The sequence below is a fragment of the Pan paniscus genome, chromosome 5 (genome assembly GCF_029289425.2).
Source record: "Pan paniscus chromosome 5, NHGRI_mPanPan1-v2.0_pri, whole genome shotgun sequence".
NCBI classification, from domain to species: domain Eukaryota; kingdom Metazoa; phylum Chordata; class Mammalia; order Primates; family Hominidae; genus Pan; species Pan paniscus.
Genome location: NC_073254.2, coordinates 172,503,326 through 172,522,804, shown reverse-complemented (window position 1 = coordinate 172,522,804; position 19,479 = coordinate 172,503,326). Strand labels below are relative to the sequence as shown.

Sequence of the window (19,479 nt, the reverse complement as noted above, 5' to 3'; positions counted from 1 at the left end):
ACGTTTGTATTATATATGGCAGATACATACAATATTTTAATAAAAATAGAATTATGGTATACATATAATTTTATAATTTTCTTCTTCCATGAACATTATAAAGAATTCTGCAGGTCATCATATGTATGTACATTAATTTATTACTCAATCTTGTTTTAATTTATAATTTTTGTTGTTATAAGCAATGCTTTTATGAACAATCTTGTAATAAAACATTGTTCCGAGATTCTTTCTTTTTTTTTTTTTTTTTTTTTGTGAGATGGAGTCTTGCTCTTTCACCCAGGCTGGAGTGCAGTAGCACAATCTTGGCTCACTGCAACCTCTGCCAGCCGGGTTCAAACTATTCTCCTGCCTCAGCCTCCTAAGTAGCTGTGATTTCAGTTGCACATCACCATGCCCAGCTATTGTTTTCTGTTTCTAGTAGAGATTGGGTTTCACATGTTGGCCAGGCTAGTCTCAGACTCCTGACCTCAAGTGGTCTGCCTGCCTCTGCCTCCCAAAGTGCTGGGATCACAGGCATGAGCCACCACGCCTGGCCAAGATTCTTCTTTAGAAGTGGAATTCCTAGGCTAAAGGGCATACAAAATTTTAATGCTTTTAAAAATGTTTTTCGTGTTGCCTTGTAGAAAGTTTGTCCTATTTCACACTCCAACCAGAAAGTTTGTCCTATTTCACACTCCAAGACACCAGACTGCCTGTTTTCCTGTTTTTTTAAACAACGGACATGACCATTCTTTTAATATTTTTGAAGTAGTATTGTATTCTATTTTTAATTACATAGAGAGGTGGATTCACTGCGGAATTTTAAATTAATTAGAAGTTGCTCCTCCTCTTCCTTTCTCCTTTCTTCCTGAAAAAAATAATTATAAGGCAAATGACATCAGGAAAAATAAGAAATGGAATTTTCAAGATGTGTGAAAAACTGTCTGTCTTCACTGTTCAGGTCTCAACTGGAGTTTTCAGAGCAGTTTGAGATGACAATGAAAAGTAATAAGAAAACCAAAAAATATAAAATATGTTTTCTTTTTTTTTTTTTTTGAGATGGAGTCTCGCTCTGTCGCCCAGGCTGGAGTGCAGTGGTGTGATCTCGGCTCACTGCAAGCTCCGCCTCCCGGGTTCACGCCATTCTCCTGCCTCAGCCTCCCGAGTAGCTGGGACTACAGGCGCCCGCCACCACGCCTGGCTAATTTTTTTGTATTTTTTAGTGGAGACGGGGTTTCACTGTGTTAACCAGGATGGTCTTGATCTCCTGACCTCATGATCCTCTCACCTCGGCCTCCCAAAGTGCTGGGATTACAGGCGTGAGCCACCACACCTGGTCAATATGTTTTCTAAATAGACTTAGAAACATATATAAAGAAGAAAAAGGCTAAGGAGCATAACCAAAAGCTTACAAGTAGACGTCACGCCAATAGTTAGAAATCAGTGACTTCATAAAAGAATGAGCAAAATAGAGGTAACTGCTGTTTCCTAGGTCTCTAAATGAAATTAATTTGGCATTTGATAGAAATATGTTAGCTTCTTAAAAACAATAAGTTCAGGGAACCTCTTTTGTTCCTTGCCAGGATTGGGGCACAAACATTGGCCACCAGAATGACTTATCTATAGTTATTATTAGTAAAGTAATTGTTTCTAAAAAGCACCACAAATGGCTAAAGCAAAGACTCCATGTGCAAATGCTGGCATGGATTGATGCAAATATTTTGGAGTCATCTGGGGCTTGCTGGGTTTTGACAATATTGCTGTGTGAATAAGAAACTCTATAAGAAAACACATTAGACTTACCTCATATAGCACAGAGAAAATCCATCCAAACTTCCATCTGGTTTTTATACGTGAAGTCCTTATATTACCCAGATGGATTTATATCTAATTTGGTGTCTGAGGTTTTACTGTTTTAGAGTCTCTGACATTAATCATCTCTCCAGATTAGTAAACTTTGTGGCTGGAAGCATCTAAAAAAACAAAAGGAGATGCTTTAGTTAATGCTCATGAGCAGGAGTTTAATGCAAAAATCCTTAGAGATTTGAAACACACAATCTATTGATATAAGCTTTTTAATATACTTTACTAAAGAAGCTTTATTATTTTCAGAGGTTACTTTAATCATCCAGAAAATAAATTCTGGTCATTAAAAAAATTCCCTCTATCCCTTTCCTAAAAAGAGGATGCATATGATTTATACAGGCTTATTATCTCAAAAATTAATTTTGAGGAAAATGTATTGGAAGCTTTGCCCTTTTTTAGTGGCATTTGTCATGTAGTACATAAGCATCTAAAACTGAATATGTTGAATAATGTATTTTTTGTTATGACATAGGGCTTATATTTAACAGTTAATGGTAACCTGATTCTGTCTAGTGAACTTTTAATATTTTGTAAACTATGCATATTAGTTTTGAGCCCTCACCTCAAAGTACTCAGTATTTGTCACTCAGCTCTTACTCTCTTAATTCAGTTTTTTAAAAATTCTTGGCATGAACGTATCTGCCAGGCTTTCATTTTTGTGTGTATTTGATTTATATATCCCCTTTGTGATTTTATTTGAATTAAATATTTTATCGATACCATTTTAAATATGATTTTCTTACTGAAAATCGACATCACCATGGGTTTTTTAAATCTCATCCAATAAAACTGATAAACTTTTCCCCTTAAGATATTTCTTGAATAATTAGCACTCAGTCATAAATAAATAAAATAGGTCTATTGGCTTATCTCATTCACCTTCTAAACTTTCATTTATTTTTTCACCCATCTGTTCTTCCATTGCAACAAACATTCCTGACTGCCCTAAGAAGCACAACACATTCTTAATTCTTATGAGGACAAAGAAACATGTGTGCTGTGTATATTTATAGGGAAAGTAATATGAGTCCATATACCTCTTCTTTACATAGTTTACCTTCTAAAATATTTAATGTTATTTTGAGATATGTTTACAAAATATATAGCTACATATGACTATTTCAAATTAAAAATGTGATATTCTAGGAAATGATGTTGCCTTATTGGAGTTGAATATTTTTGTAGTTTCAAAAGCTATGAAAATGTCTTAAAGTAAATATACCCTTGAAATGATTGCCTATTTCTCTAAAGGCGGATGCCTTTCCATTGATTTTATTCTTGTTTTCTAAATAATTTTTGACCCTGATTTATATTATATTTCTATATATTATCTTTTCATATTGTTAGGAAATACTTCCAGGTATCCCATCTTTTGCAAATTCTGTACAAAATTTTAAGGTAAGATTTAAGTAATCTTGCATTGATGATCTCTTTCAAACATCCTGCATTCTGTAGCATTTTAGTCATTCCCTTGCATGTTTTTGTCTTTATGTATACATTTCTCTTAATACTTTAATCACATCATTTGCATTTCCTTTCTAACAGAACAAATAACATACATATGTGTTATCAAATGTTAGTGATAGTCTAAGCTACTCCCATGGACTTGCCCATTAATCTTTCATTATAAAATGGTATCTGTCAATTTCTTCTTTATAATACTTAATAACACTAATAAAAAGGACTTACAGTAACTACGTATGGTGTCTTTAAATGTGACACAGAAGATAAAAACAAAATAAAGGTTTAGTTTTGTATCTTAAAATGTTAGCAGAGAATCAATGAACAAGGTAAGTATTCGATCAGCTTGTCAGTCTGAGTTTCCTCACTCTCTTCTGCTCAGTATTGGGTCTCATGGTTTAGTAAAATTCATGACATGTCGTGGGTGCTCAAAAGATATTAGCAGAATGAATGGTTATGAATTCCTGTCCATATCCAAGTTATTGAATACATGTCCCATATTTCAGCTTTTCCATTTTTCTTTATGTTCCATCTAGGCCACAGGTTAAGGATATTTGTATTTATATCAACATTGGAATAGAAAAATCAGAAGCAACTAATTTCATATCAAATAGTAAATTTTTTAAATATCATGCTTCATAAAGTATGAGTTTATGTATATGTGAACATGGTACACAAATGTAAATGTGACTTATGTGTGTGTGTTTGTGTGTGTGTGTGTGTGTATGAGTGAATGAGAGAGAAAGAAAAACAATAAAGTGAAAGAAAAAGTAGAGAGAATGCTGGCAGTATAGCTGCTTGGAATTTAGATATAAGCAATAGGTTGCCACGTCTTCTGAATGTGTGTTAAAGTTATCAGTTGAAGAAAAGCCCTAGACTAATGGGCTATAAATATTGTTTTGTACTTCATTTTTCTCTTAGAAAGGAGAATGTTGAGTATATAAATAGCGACATCCTTCTCACCTTATTGCAATCTGCTAGACACTTTCCAACCATTAGAAAGGCATTTACTAAATAGGCTCTAATAAAGTTATTTTAAGAACATAACCCTTTTCTCTCAGATGACTTTGTGTAACAAATAGCTCCTCTTCAGGGCAGTCAAGTGCTGTTTAAATGCAGAAGTTGGTGAGCAGCCTGTCCTCAGGCTCACAATGAAGTCCTGTGCTCACTGTTAGATGGGTCACTTCTGGTGGCCACACTGACCTCTGGTACCTTGGGGACACATCAAGAACGAGTTTTCTCTCTGAGCTCATAAGAATGTGGTATCAATGCTTTTCTGGGCATGAGAATCAACTGATAATAAAACATGTACCTTAATTATATTCACCTGTTCATTCAGAAAAGACATCCTGGGAAGAATTGAAGCTTTGTAGTCTTGGGCTCCAGTTCCATTTGTTTCTACTTTTAACTGAGTTTCTAACTTATTGCTTATTCTGCAATCATATATTGAGTGATTCTGAGTGCCAGACACTGTGTTAGATGATGGAGATTAAAAAGATACATAAGGAGTGTCAAACGTGTCCATGTGAAGAGCCCACCAAACAGGCTTTGTACGAGCAATAAAGCTTTTTAATCACCCAAGTGCAGGCAGACTGAGTCCGAAAAAGGAGTCAGCAAAGGGAGACAGAGGTGGGGCAGTTTTATAGGATTTGGGTGGGTAGTGGAAAATTACAGTCAAAGGGGTTTTTTCTCTTGCAGACAGGGGCAGGTGTTACAAGGTGCTCGGTGGGGAGCTTCCGAGATTCATTGTCCAGGAGAAAGAATTTCACAAGGTCAATTGACCAGTTAGGGTGGGGCAGGAACAAACCACAATGGTGGAATGTCATCGGTTAAGGCAGGAACCAGCCATTTTCACTTCTTTTGTGGTTCTTCAGTTGCCTCAGCCATCTGAATGTATACGTGCAGACTTGGACTCAGAGACCTGACATTCCTGTCTTCTTATATTAATAAGAAAAACAAAACAAAATAGTGGTGAAGTGTTGGGGCATTGAAAATTTGTGGGGGTTGTTTCTCAGGGCTGCTTCGAGCAGGATTGGGCTGATGTGGGAACCTAGAGTGGGAGAGATTAAACTGAAGAAAGATTTTGGGGTAAGGGGTGATATCGTGGGGTTGTTAGAAGGAGCATTTGTCATGTAGAATGATTGGTGATGGCCTGGATGTGGTTTTGTATGAGTTGAGAAACTAAACAGAAGACACAAGGTCTGAATAAGAGAAGGAGAAAAAGAGGTAATAAAGGACTAAGAACTGGGAGGAACCAGGACATCCAGTTGGAGAGTGCCCAAGGTGGTTCAGCGTAATTATTTGCTTGGTTGGCAAGTTTTTGGACTCTATCCTTGAGTTTTTTTATGTTGTCATACACCAGGCCAGATTGATTTGGGTAAAAACAACACTCTTCATTTAAAAATATACAGAGTTCTCCTTTTTCAGCAGTAAGTCGAGGCCTATTCCTGTCTTCTTATATTAATAAGAAAAATAAAACAAAATAGTGGTGAAGTGTTGGTGTCATGAGGGGAAGAGGAAGCTGTTCGGTCCTATTTGCAAATTGAATTTTGGGAGTAAGGAAAACTAGTGTGCACGTGCCTGTCCTATTAGCAGGTAGACACATGTAGGTAGAGGAGTCACAGAAGAAGAGACCTTGTGCAAGGCAACACTGGAAATGCAAAGTGAAAAAATGAGAAAGAGCACTAAAAGAGGTGTCTTGTACCCAGACTCCTAGTATTATATATGAAGTTTCTGTGCCACAAAAGAAATAGCACTCGAATATAAAATTTTCTTTTTAATTCTCAGCAAGGCAAGTTACTTCTATAGAAGGTTGCACCCTTACAGATGGAGCAATGGTGAGCACACACTTGGACAAGGGACGGGAAGGGGTTCTTATCCCTGATGCATGTGGCCCCTGCTGCTGCATCCTTCCCCTATTGGCTAGGGTTAGACCGCACAGGCTAAACTAATTTCAATTGGCTAATTTAAAGAGAGTGACAGGGTGAGTGGTTTGGCAGGAAAAATGGTTATGACAGCAGGTCATTTGAATGAGTCAGGGTGGAACAGGTAATCAGAATGAGTCAGGGTGGAGCAGGTAATCGGAATGAGTCAGGGTGGAGCGGGTGATTGAAATGAGTCAGGGTGGAGCAGGTAATTGAAAAAGTTTGCTTTACGAGGAAGTTAAGTTTAAAAGTAGAAGGCAAAGAATTGAACCTACTGACATATTGATTCTTTGAAAAGAAATTTAGAACTCATATCTAATACTAGGGATCCAGCTAGGGCAGCAGCCATTAGAAGTTGTAATGGGGATTGATGGGACAACTGGGTAGCGCGGGAGGCTAAATTGAGGAATTATGTCAACAGAAGGGAGGAGATGACCACGGTGGCCTTCTCAGACCCTGAGGGAAAGGCCTCTACCCATCCAGTGAAAGTGTCTGCACAGACCAAGAGATATTTTAGTTTCCTGACTCGGGGCATGTGGGTAAAGTCAATCTGCCAATCCCGGGCAGGGGCGAACTCCCTGAGGAGTGGGAGAATAGCAAATGGAACACTGAGAAGTGATTTCCTTGAGGATAGATTTCCATGATGGAAAGGAAATGAGAGGTTCTAAGAGGCGGGCTAATGGCTTGTAACCTACATGGAGGAGGTTATGAAAAACGATAGAATGGAATGAGCTGTAAGGCTGGAAGGAGGAATTTTCCTTGGTCCAAGAACTATTTGCCTTGAGTAGGGAGGGATTGATAGGTGGAAACGTCAGTGGGAGAGTGAGTAGGAGTGACTGATGAGAAGGAGAAAAACTGGCCATGAGGGACATAAGTAGGAATACTGGCTGCTTCTTTAGCTGTCTTATCAGCATAATTGTTGCCTTGAGCAATGGGGTCTGAGGCCTTTTGATGGCCTTTGCAGTGAAGGACTCCAGCTTCCTTCGGAAGTAAAGCAGCCTTGAGAAGAGTTTTTATTAAAGAGTCATTAACGATGGAGGACCCTTGCATGGTGAGGAAAACTCTTTCAGCCCATGTAACAGCATGGTGGTGCAGGATATGGAAGGCATATTTAGAGTCAGTATAAATATTGACGTGTAGTCCCTTTGCAAGAGTGAGGGCCTGAGTTAAGGCAATGAGTTTGGCTTGCTGAGAGGTAGTGGAGGAGGGCGGAGCAGTAGCCTGAATGATAGATGTGGAAGATACTATAGCATAGCCTGCCTTTGCTGGTGAGTGGCAATTAGGCCTGGTGGAACTGCCATCAATAAACCAAGTGTGATCAGGGTGAGGAACAGGAAAGAAGGAAATATGGGGAAACGGAGTGAATGCCAGGTGGATCAGAGAGATACAATCATGGGGGTCAGGTGTGGTAGCAGGAATAATGTGGGAGGCCAGATTGAAGTCCAGGCCAGGAACAATGGTAATTGTGGGAGATTCAACAAATAGTGAGTACAGTTGAAGGAGCTAGGGAGCAGAAAGTATACGCATCAAGTGTGAGGAGGAAAATAGATTTTGAAAGTTATGGGAACTGTAGAGTAAACGGAGCATAGCTTGTGATTTTGATGGCCTCTAAAAGTATTAAAGCGGTGGCTGTCACTGCATACAGACATGAAGGCCAGCTCAGAACTGTGCGGTCAGGTTGTTCGGATAGAAAGGCTACAGAGTGCAGTCTTGGCTCTTGTGTAAGAATTCTGACTGCACAGTCCTGTACTTTGGCTGCGTGTAATGAAAAGGGTTGGGATGAGTTAGGGAGAGCTAGTGTGGGAGCAGCTTTTAGGACAGTTTTTAAGGAACGGAAAGACGAGTGGGGAAAGGATTTAGGATCTATGGGGTCAGCTAGGTTTCCTTTTGTATAATGGTTTAGTCAGGATGGCAAAAACAGATATCCAAAGGCGAAAGTACCTAACTATGCCTAGGAAGGAAAGGAGTTGTTTCTTTGTAGAAGGGGTTGGGGTTTGGGAGATTAGCCGGACACGATCAGCAGGGAGAGCATGTGTGCTTTTATGAAGAATTATGCTGAGATAGGTAATGGATGAGGAAGAAATTTGGGCTTTGATGGGGGAGTTGCATTATCCTTTTGAGAATAGATGTTGGAGGAGCAGGAGGGTGTCCTATTGGGAAGATCTGTAGGAGGGGCTATAAAGTAGAAGGTTGTCAAAATATTCAATAAGGTGAGAAGCAGATGGACAGAAAGAAAGTAAAGTATGAGAAAGGGCTTGACTGAAGTAATGGGCACTGTCCCTGAAGCCTTGCAGCAGTACAGCCCAGGTAAGTTGCTGAGACTGATGGGTATCAGGGTCAGTCCAAATGAAAGCGAAGAGAGGCTGGGATGAAGGGTGTAAAGGAATAGCAAAGAAAGCATCTTTGAAATCCAGAACAGAATAAGGGGTTGTGGAGGGAGGTATTGAGGATAGGAGAGTATATGGGTTTGGCACCACGGGGTGGATAGGCAAGACAATTTTGTTGATAAGGTGAAGATCCTGGACAGGCTTTAGTCCTCTCAAAGCCTGTTGTGGGATGGGATACTGGTGTTGAGCAGGGTAAGGATGATTAGATTTTAATGGGATAGTAATGTGCATGTGGTCAATTGCTAGGGAGGGAGTAGAGTTGTCTCATACTTGTGGGTTAAGGTGCAGGGGATACAAGAGGAAGACATGAAGGAGGTTTTGAACAGGGGAAAGGGTAGCAATGAGATGTGGCTGTAGCCCAGGAATAGTCAGAGAAGCAGATAATTTACTTAAAATGTCTTGATCTAATAAGGGAACTGGGCAGATGGGGATAACTAAAAAAGAGGCATAAAAGAATGTTTTCCAAGTTGACACCAGAGTGGGGGAGTTTTAAAGGGTCCAGCAGCCTGGCCATCAATATCCACAACAGTTATGGGGGCAAGGTAAACAGGCCCTTGAAAAGAAGGTAATGTGGAGTGGGTAGCCTCTGTATTGATTAAGAAGGGTATGGACTTACACTCCACTGTAAGAGTTACCTAAAGCATCTGTGATGGTCCAGGAGGCTTCCGAGGTGATTGGGCTGTGTCAGTCTTCAGCCGCTCAGCTGAGAAGATCTGGGAAGGAGTCAGTCAGAGAGCCTTGGGCCAGAGTTCCAGGGGCTCTGGGAGTGGCTTCCAGGCAAGTTGGACAGTCCTATTTCCAGTGGGTTCCTGCACAAGTGGGACATGGCTTAGGAGGAATCCCAGGCTGTGGGCATTCCTTGGCCCAGTGGCCAGATTTCCAGCACTTGAAGCAAGATCCTGGGGGAGAAGGTCCTGGAGGAATGCCTGGCCACTGTGGTTTAGGTATTTTGAAGTTCTTGTGTGCTGGAGATGTGGCTGGGGTTTCTCTCACAGTGGAGGCAAGTAATTGCAACTCAGAAATAAGTTGCCACTTGGCTGCCTCTTCTCTATTATTGTACACCTTGAAGGCGAGATTGATTAAGTCTTGTTGTGGGGTTTGAGGGCCAGAATCTAATTTTTGGAGCTTTTTCTAATGTTGGGAGTGGGTTGAGTAATAAAATGCATATTGAGAATAGAATGGCCTTCTGGCCCCTCTGGGTCTAGGGCGGTAAAGCATCTAAGGGTTGTTGCCAAACAGGCCATGAACTGGGCTGGGCTTTTATATTTGATGAAAAAGAGCCTAAACGCTAACTGATTTGAGAGAGGTCAGATAAAGAAAAAGGAGGGTTAACCTTGACTCTGCCTTGAGCTGCAGCCACCTCTGTAAGAGGAAATTGTTGGGCAGGTCGGGGAGGGCTAGTTGTGGAACAAAACTATAAGCCAGACAGGGTGTGAGGAGGGGGAGGTGATAGAAGGATTATAGGGCTGGGGAGTGGAGGCTGAGGAAGAATTAGGACCTGGCTCAGCCTGGCGAGGAGCAGCCTGGGGAGGAGGGGAGAGGTCAGATGGGTCCATAGAAAAGGAGGATTCAAAGGACTCAGAGCTTGGGGTGGAAACTGAAGGAACAGACAGGAGAGAAAGAAGAAAGATTTGTGACGAGTCGCACTGGGAGCAGAGACTAGGGAGGGACTGATGTGTAAAAGAATGCCTGGATGTCAGGCACCTCAGACCATTTGCACATTTTTCGACAAAAATCATCCAGGTCTTGTAAGATGGAGAAATCAAAAGTGCTGTTTTCTGGCCATTTAGAACCATTGTTGAGCTTGTATTGGGGCCAAGTGGTGTTGCAGAAGAAAATAAGGCGGTAAGGTTTTAGGTCAGGCGTGAGATGAAGAGGTTTTAAGTTCTTGAGAACACAGGCTAAGGGAGAAGAAGGGGGAATGGAGGGTGGAAGCTTGCCCATAGTGAAGGAGGTAAGTTTAAAGAGAAAGGTAGAGACACAGAGAAGGGGGTGGTGAGCAGCCCTGGGCTGTAATGTGGGTGAGCAGCCAAAGCAGGCGTCCCCACAATTGACTTGCCACCAAGGGAATGTGGGTGAATGACCAAGGCAGGCATCCCCACAGTGATCAGACACTAGTGGAATGTGGGTGAATAATCAGGCAGGCATCCCCACAGTGATCAGACACCAATGGAATGTGGGTGAATGATCAGGGCAGGCGTCCACACGGTGATTAAACACCAAGGGAAGACTGTCTTCCCAAGTCCGTGACCCACGCCAGAGTTTTGTGTCCACAGATAAAGTGTGTCTCCTTTGTCTCTATTAGAGAGGAAAAATAACTGGAGTTGAAAGGACAGGGAGATTGAAAGGTAGCGAGAGAAGCTGGAGAAGAGAGTGAAAAGACCGCTTGCCCGATTTGAGATTGGTAAGATGTTCCTTGGGCTGGCCTGAGGACCCAAGGTCATAGGTGGATCTTCTCATGGAGTGAGGGTGAGGACAGGGGACTGGTCTCCTGAAGGAATCCCCCTGTCCCAGATCTTCAGCACCAAATGTCACGTGTGTCCGTGTGAAGAGCCCACCAAACAGGCTTTGTGCGAGCAATAAAGCTTTTTAATCACCCAAGTGCAGGCCGACTGAGTCTGAAAAAGGAGTCAGCAAAGGTAGATAGGGGTGGGGCAGTTTTATAGGATTTGGGTGGGTAGTGGAAAATTACAGTCATAGGGGGTTTTTCTCTTGCAGACAGAGGCAGGGGTTACAAGGTGCTGAATGGGGAGCTTCCGAGATTCATTGTCCAGAGAAAGAATTTCACAAGATCGATTGATCAGTTAGGATGGGGCAGGAACAAATCACAATGGTGGAATGTCATCGGTTAAGGCAGGAACCAGCCATTTTCACTTATTTTGTGGTTCTTCAGTTGCCTCAGGCCATCTGGATGTATACGTGCAGACTTGGGCTCAGAGGCCTGACAAGGATTTTGTGTAGTCGTCCCTAGATATTCACAAGGGATTGGTTCCAGGACCCCCAAGATAGCAAAATTTATGATGCTCAGGTTCCTGATATAAAATAGTGTAGTATTTGCATATAACCTACACATATCCTCCCATATACTTTAATCTGTAGATTATGTATAATACCTAACACAATGTAAATGCTATTTAAATAGCTGTTATACTGTGTTGTATTTTGTTTGTATTATCTTTGTTGCTGTATTGTTATTTTTATTGTTTATTTTCTGAATATTTTCAATCTGCTATTGATTGGATCTAAGAAAACAGAGGGCTGACTTTATATAATGCATTTGGGTGAATATTAGCGCTGAGGTTGTCACAGGATCATAGAGAAGTGTTCTCAATATAGGATTCCTTCACCAGCAGCATCAGATTCACTTGGGAACTTAGACATACGGATTTTTGGCTCTGCCCAACATCCACTCAGCCAGAAACTCTGGGGGTGGTGCCCAGCAATTTGTGTTTTTATAACCCCTCAGATGATTTCTAGTGTGTACTAAGTGAGAGAACCACTGGCATAGGAAACAGATGCCCTCACTCAGACTTCTGGGTTAGAAAATCTTCCTAGAGTAGGTTGTGCCTGAGCCGAGTTCTGAAAAAGGCATTATCCAAGGGAAAATGTGGTAAGTGTTTAGGCAGAAGACAACTGCTTTTGCAAGACAAGAAAGTGAGAGAAGGCATGGATCATGAGAATGTGACAACCTCTGTACTAGACATGCTACATAGATTACCTCTAATTCTCAGCAAAACCATTGAAAGGGTCCGTGATGATTTAACACACCCTTTAGTACATCCTGTAGTACAACAGTAGAGAGGTTAACGAAAAAAACAAAAAAAAAGATACACCAAGCTCACAGAGCTAATGCATGGCAAAGCCAGAATTTGAAACCAGTTTAGCCTGCCTCCATAAATGGCATTCTTTCCATTCTGAAACATCACCTGCCAAGGGGAACAGTCATTTTACCTGTGTCACAGCACTGTCAGCAGCAAGTGAGATGCTGGAGTTGCATTTTGTAAATGATGAAAAATCATGTACAGTATGATTATGAATACTTGGCATTCTTATGAGACACTACATCTTGATGAAAAGTTAGGATATTTTCACTAAATCAGTGCTATTATAGAATGGCCCTTGTCATTATTTGTGAAAATAAGTATGAAAATCCCAATTTTATTTTTCATTTTTGAGATGAGTGGTGACCTGGATACATTTATTCACCAAATAACTTGATAAATCTCTAATAGGTATTATGTTCCCAGGGTCTAGGAATACTGTGTTGAACAAGATAAATGTGTTTTCTGTCCACATGGAGATTGTAATACCTAATATCAGTTTAAATAGTAATATAGACAAGTCACCTAATGGTATTCTGGGTGTAACTCCTCAAATTCAGTCAAAATGAATCCCATCTAGAACTGTCTTCTGGGTTACCAATGGCTTTGGGTAGGAAGCAACCCACAGGACTGTGTTTCTACTCCAGCTATTACTCTTATTATTTGTGTACTTAGGAAATTCCCTCCTGGTCACATTTTCTTTATTAAATTAGCGTTACTTGGCAAAAAAAAAAAATGGAGTTGGTTAATTTCGTTATTCAATAAGATAACTAAGGTACTTTTCTAGAGTTAACTTTTGCTTCTTACTGTCCTAAAGGTGGGGGTGAGGAGAAAGGAAATTTTTCAGAGACAGTTGGGACTTACTAAATATTAAGTCTCTTCTAGAATCAGTCAAATATTAATCAGCAATTAAATAAATGCACAGATACTAATAAAATTGTAATGTCTCCTCATTTCCAGAGAGAAGACAGGCTAATTTTTAAGGAAATGAAAGTTTGGATAGAACAATTTGAGAGAGACTTGACAAGAGCACAGATGGTGGAATCAAATTTAAAGGATAAATATCAGGTAATGTATGGAGAAGATTTTTGAATTTTTCAAAAGCTATTTTTGACTAATATTTATATATGTCATTTGATCTCCATTTAATGCTTCAAATTACATTAATGAGAAAGGTCTTTAAAGACATAACATTCATTACCCTAAGTTTGCATATAATTTAATAATTGTATTTCTAACTTATGTAGATAGTCTTAAGTTGCATTGTGTCCACACTATATATGGAGCACTGAGGCTTCATCACTTTTCCATAACTCAGTCTTATAGATGACTTGGAAAACAAATGCAGAGTCATTGTCTTTATAGAACTCATGTTTTTTTTTTTTTTTTTTTTTTTTTGAGACGGAGTCTCACTCTGTCTCCCAGGCTAGAGTGCAATGGCATGATCTTGGCTCACTGCAAGCTCCGCCTCCTGGGTTCACACCATTCTCCTGCCTCAGCCTCCCGAGTAGCTGGGACTACAGGCGCCCACCACCACACCTAGCTAATTTTTTGTATTTTTAGTAGAGACGGGTTTCACCATGTTAGCCAGGATGGTCTCAATCTCCTGACCTCGGGATCCACCTGCCTCGGCCTCCCAAAGTGCTGGGATTACAGGTGTGAGCCACCATGCCCGGCCAGAACTCATGATCTTATAGATCTCACCTAACCCAAAAATCTACCAAGAACAAAGATTTGAGTCAAATTGAAAATTAGTATAAAATAAACTGAATTTAACAAAGGATTGCAACGTGAGTATTGGAGGGTCCATTAAAGGGATCAGTTTCGACTGCGACCTGCCTAGTCCAACACCATTGCATTCCATTTGAGCTCAGAGTTAATGTTTTTCTCCAGTCTGACTTCAGTGTCATTAGTTGGACTTCTGCTTCTGATTTTCACTTCCAAGACACAAAACACGGTTTATTCCCATTTAAAAAGTGTGATTTCAATAGCAAAGACACAGAATCAACCCAAATGCCCATCAATGTAGACTGGAGAAATAAAATGTGGTACATATATGCCATGGAATACTAGGCTGCCATATAAAGGAACAAGATCATGCCCTTTGCAGGGACATGGATGGAACTGGGAGTCATTATCCTCAGCAAACTAATGCAGGAACAGAAAACCAAACCCTGCATGTTCTCACTTATAAGTGGGAGCTGAACAATGAGTACACATGGACACGTGGAGGAACAACACACACTGGGGCCTGTGGGGGAGTGGGAGAAGGAGAGCATCAGGAAGAATAGCTAATGGATGCTGGGCTTAGTACCTAGATGATGGGTTGATCTGTGCAGCAAACCACCATGGCACATGATTACCTATGTAACAAATCTTCCTGTACATGTACCCTAGAACTTAAAATAAAAGTTGAAGAAAAAATAAAAATTAATAAAAATTGTGATTTATTTGATGCAGCATTATCATTTTCCCCAATGTAAAACATCAGTCCATTTTAGTGGCAAAATTAAATATAGTATATTCTGAATTATATTCTGTAATATATTCTACTCGACATCATATTTCAGTCATTTCTGCTACAGAAAAAGGTCAAATGAAGTGAGAACTTCAACATGGTAGACAAAAGATTTATCTATGGCATTAGTGATTTTATATAATCGTATCTTTAAAATATGCCTGAATTTAGGTGGATGATAGCATCAATATTATATTTGTCAAACTTAGCAAAGCAATAAATATGTGGTTAATATGCATGTACTCTTTTGCTTTGAAATTCAGTGTAAGCTTTTTTCCCCAAAATAAAATTTTCTGGGCTGAGATCCATTAAAAAATGATTAAGCCAGTAAATGGAGAAAAGAATTGCAAGAACAGAGTGAATATACTTATTTAGTCCACTGATGAGGTTTAGGTTTGGCACCAATTATCAAAAAATAAATTCCAAGTTATAAAGCTATCTGTTATACAGATGCTAGTTCATGAGGGAAACAAAGGCTTAGAAAAACAGAAAACAGAAATCCTCCTTTCAGCCCGAAGGTGATCACTAGTCTCTTAAAAATGGGTTTAGAGTCTATCTGAAATCTGAATTTAGGGAAAATTTCATTTCATCTTTACATTCTGTAATCAGCATTTTAAATCTCTTTCAATCTGTAGCAAATGCTGCATTTTCCAGTTTTTTCACTCAGAATCCTGTGGAATAAAATTTAAAAGTTGATTTTATGTTTTGTTTTGTTTTTAAATTTATTTTTATTTTTTGTTTTTTTTAATATTTTTTTTTTAGACAGAGTCTCACTCTGTCGCCAAGCTGGAGTGTAGTGGCATGATCGTGATCTCAGCTCACTGCAACCTCTGCCTCCCAGGTTCAAGCGATTCTCCTGCCTCAGCCTCCTGAGTAGCTGGAACTACAGACATGCGCCACTACGCTCAGCTAATTTTTGTATTTTTAATGGAGACGGGGTTTCACCATGTTGGCCAGGATGGTCTCAATCTCTTGACCTCATGATCCGCCCGCCTCGATCTCCAAAAGTGCTGGGATTACAGGTGTGAGACACCGTGCCCAGCCTATGTTTTGGTATTTTTAAAATTCCATTCAGTTAGAGAAAATGGAAGAAAACCTTGTAGGTAAAATTCTAGTTCACTATCTCCCCCCAGTGTTCTTCATGTGAATTTACATGTTTGTTTATAATTTTGAAATTCTTTTAGTTGTGTTATCTGCTAACTTTTGTGGGGCCATTCTCCTGTAACATAATTGCACATTTTAATTATATTTTCATTTTATGTTTAGATTTGGAGTCATATTTTAGGATGGGTTAATTTAATTAATGTAAAATATAAAACTTTAAAAATTGTTTTAATGTTAGCATTAAGCTTATAGTTAAGTCTACATATAATACATTGATGTCAACTGTACTGTGATATACTTAATATTTTAATACCATGAAATTAAAGCAAAGGATTATCATGTAAACATGGTCCCCTAAAGTAAACCTCTTTATGCAGGCTTACTTAAACACAAATCTAGACAGCTTTAATTCTGCATTATTTTGATATATGCAATTTCTATTTGTAAATTGTGTGGTACTTGAAGTAAAGCAACTATCTTGATTATTAGCTAAGATTTATACTCCTGTTTACTATGATTTCCTGACACACATATACTGGTACACAAATTACTTTACTAGAAATGAGAAATCCTAGGCTTTAGTCCTACCTCTACTACTTGTCCTTGATAAGTCATTTCTGGGCTTCAGAATAATAATGCATGTGTGGGGTGATAGAGAGAACCAGAGAGGATAATATGAAGAAAGCACTTAGCACAGGGTCAAGCTATGTCAGGGCTTGATGAATGACAGCTGCTATTAGTATCATAACTACCATTATTATTATCAACAACATATATTGAGTGTTATCCAAATAGAAAAGATTGTTATTTAGGAAATGTGCTTTCCTTTGCTTTTGCTTTTTTTGACTCATTGCCATACTGTTGCTGTTTTTCCTCTTTTAGTCATTTAAGCACTTCAGAGTTCAATATGAAATGAAGAGGAAACAGATTGAACATTTAATACAACCATTACACAGAGACGGTAAATTGTCACTTGACCAAGCATTGGTAAAACAATCTTGGGATAGAGTGACCTCCAGGGTAAGTTCTCCCACAATTAGTTGTACTGAGCTTAATAAATTTAGAAAAGAATATTTTTCATCATCTATTTCTACACAGTGATATGGCAACAGGTTCTACTGCCTCTGTCTGAGGCTAGAAAGACTTAACTATGGGAGAATCTTTGCCTCCTTGTCTAGTTTTCCTGTAAGTTAATGGAAGTCTTTGGTTTAACAGCTATTTTCTTGCCTTGGCTTCCCTCTATGTGATATCAGCCATTAACTAGATGATAGATTAAAATCCTGAGACCATCTGGATCACTTCACACTTTACACAACTTCCTTCTGGGTGGTTTAGAAGAGGTGACTCTCTGGTCTTGTAGCAGATTCTCCAGAGCGGAGCCACAGCAACTTCTTGTATTCCAAAATCATGTTTCATCAACAGTTAATGACCTTCCTGTGTTGACATACAGTTTTGCATTCTTTAATTCAAGCATCTCTTTTTATCTGATCATGAATCTGAAGGAAAATTGCTCAGTATCTTTCATATTCATATTCCTCATGCTTAAAGGCCAAGATTTCAAACCCCTGGAACACTTCTATCACTAATAAGAATATTTGTCTTGAACTTACCATATATTCTTTATTTTATTTTATTTTGTTTTTGAGATAGTGTCTTGCTCTGTCACCCAGGCTAAAGTGCAGTGGCACAATCACAGCTCACTGCAGCTTCAACCTCCTTGGCTCAAGCAATCATCCTACCTCAGCCTCCCAAGTAGCTGGGACCACAGGCATGTACCACCATACTTGGCTAATTTTTTTTTTTTTTTTTTTTAGAGATGAGATCTCACTATCTTGCCCAGGGTGGTTTTAAACTCCTGGGCTCAAGCATCTCACTCATCTTGGCTTCCCAAATTTCTGGGATTACTGGAGTGAGCCACTGCACCCAGCCTAATTTTTTTTGATAGTCTCATTTTTTCTAGTGACTCCATTAAAGAATAGGCTAGTTCCTAAGCACCTCAACTCATCCCACCTGGCTTTCCAATAAGCTAGGAAATGTGTCTGAGAATTGGGTAAAATGGAAGAGATGGAGAGAAGGGTAGACAATCATAGGATTATAGAAAGAATCCTTTAAACCCATCTTTGTCCAGAGCTGCTTAGATAATCCTCATTTTTCTGAACTTGTTCTGATCATGTGGGAGGTTTTACTGGGATTCTCATTCCGACGACCAAGATACACATGTGCCAGCTGTATAACTGCTGCATCCTCCAAGCATGTCACCAAACCTGATCCCTTCCCTTTCAGCAAAAGCCACACTGAAAATCAGTGGGTGCTTCATGCTACTCCTGTAAGAGGAAAATTGCTTACACTTCTGATAATATTCTTCCGTGTTTAAGATGTATTTTCAGTTTCTTCAAAATTTGCTTTTAACTATAATTTTCTCCCCATCCCTAAAGTGTCAAACTCAGAACACAGACATTTGCTTATTTGATATTTATTAACTTAGCCTGAAATCATTAACTTAAAGCTTTATGTATGCTTTACTATTATTTGGGTGTAATTTTATAAATTGCCATCTGTATTAAAGATATTTTACTTTTCTGCTTTTTAAATTTCAGCTCTTTGACTGGCATATACAGCTGGATAAATCTCTTCCTGCACCTCTGGGCACCATAGGTGCCTGGCTGTACAGAGCGGAGGTGGCCCTGAGAGAGGAAATAACCATTCAACAGGTCCACGAGGAAACAGCAAACACGATACAACGGAAACTTGAGCAACATAAGGTAAAAATTCTGGTTGGAAAACCTTGCAGCATAACAGCCCTAGTGTGGTCTGGAGAGGTAGCCTAGTTACAACCTGCTGTGGCGGGGATGCCCCAAATATTAATTCTACATGATCAGAGACGTCACACCTTCTTAGAGTTCTCTAATTTGATTGTTTCTTTCTTACACTGGTTAATGACGGTTCCAGTGGGTTGATTTCCTGAGATATTTTCCATACCTGTGTGGTATTTTTTTCATCTGCAGCTATCTTTGTTATTTCTGTTGTTATATGTTATTTTTCAAAAGATAGCATAGATGGTATGCATTTACATAATAATGTGGCCAGCCATTGGCTCCAGACCTCATTTCTGCCTCCATTCTCCAAGGAAGGCAGGCAAAAGTTCTTATGTCCTGGTGTTGTGGGGTGGGGGTAGAAGGAATGGAGGCTGTAGAAAGTGATGGGGTTAGGCTTTAATGGTCTCTTAGTCATTTGGGATGTTTTAAACTTAATATATGATCAGTTGTATATGGTATAATTTCCAATATATTTCCTCTTTGCGTTTTGTGATATTACAGGCCTAACTAAAAATGCTGTTTTTCATTAACATCACATTAATGCAATCTTGCATTTTATGCAATTGAATTTGTATACTTCATTTGCTGTAATGTGGTGGG

The 19,479-nt window shown here is 39.5% G+C and overlaps 1 protein-coding gene across 19 annotated transcripts in view; it reads left to right on the top strand.

Annotated features, from left to right (window-relative positions):
• The window catches only part of SYNE1 (spectrin repeat containing nuclear envelope protein 1), a 519,329-nt gene that overhangs the window by 139,303 nt on the left and 360,547 nt on the right, over positions 1-19,479 (top strand). For 16 of the 19 annotated variants that reach the window (XM_055114235.2, XM_055114240.2, XM_055114231.2 and 13 more), the window contains 4 exons: positions 3,196-3,246; positions 13,402-13,509; positions 16,946-17,083; positions 18,661-18,825. In XM_055114235.2, coding sequence (XP_054970210.2) covers positions 3,196-3,246; positions 13,402-13,509; positions 16,946-17,083; positions 18,661-18,825 — 462 coding nt within the window. The remainder of the gene's footprint in view (positions 1-3,195; positions 3,247-13,401; positions 13,510-16,945; positions 17,084-18,660; positions 18,826-19,479) is intronic. The other 3 variants (XM_034963099.3, XM_063605037.1, XM_055114237.2) reach the window with 1 other exon arrangement.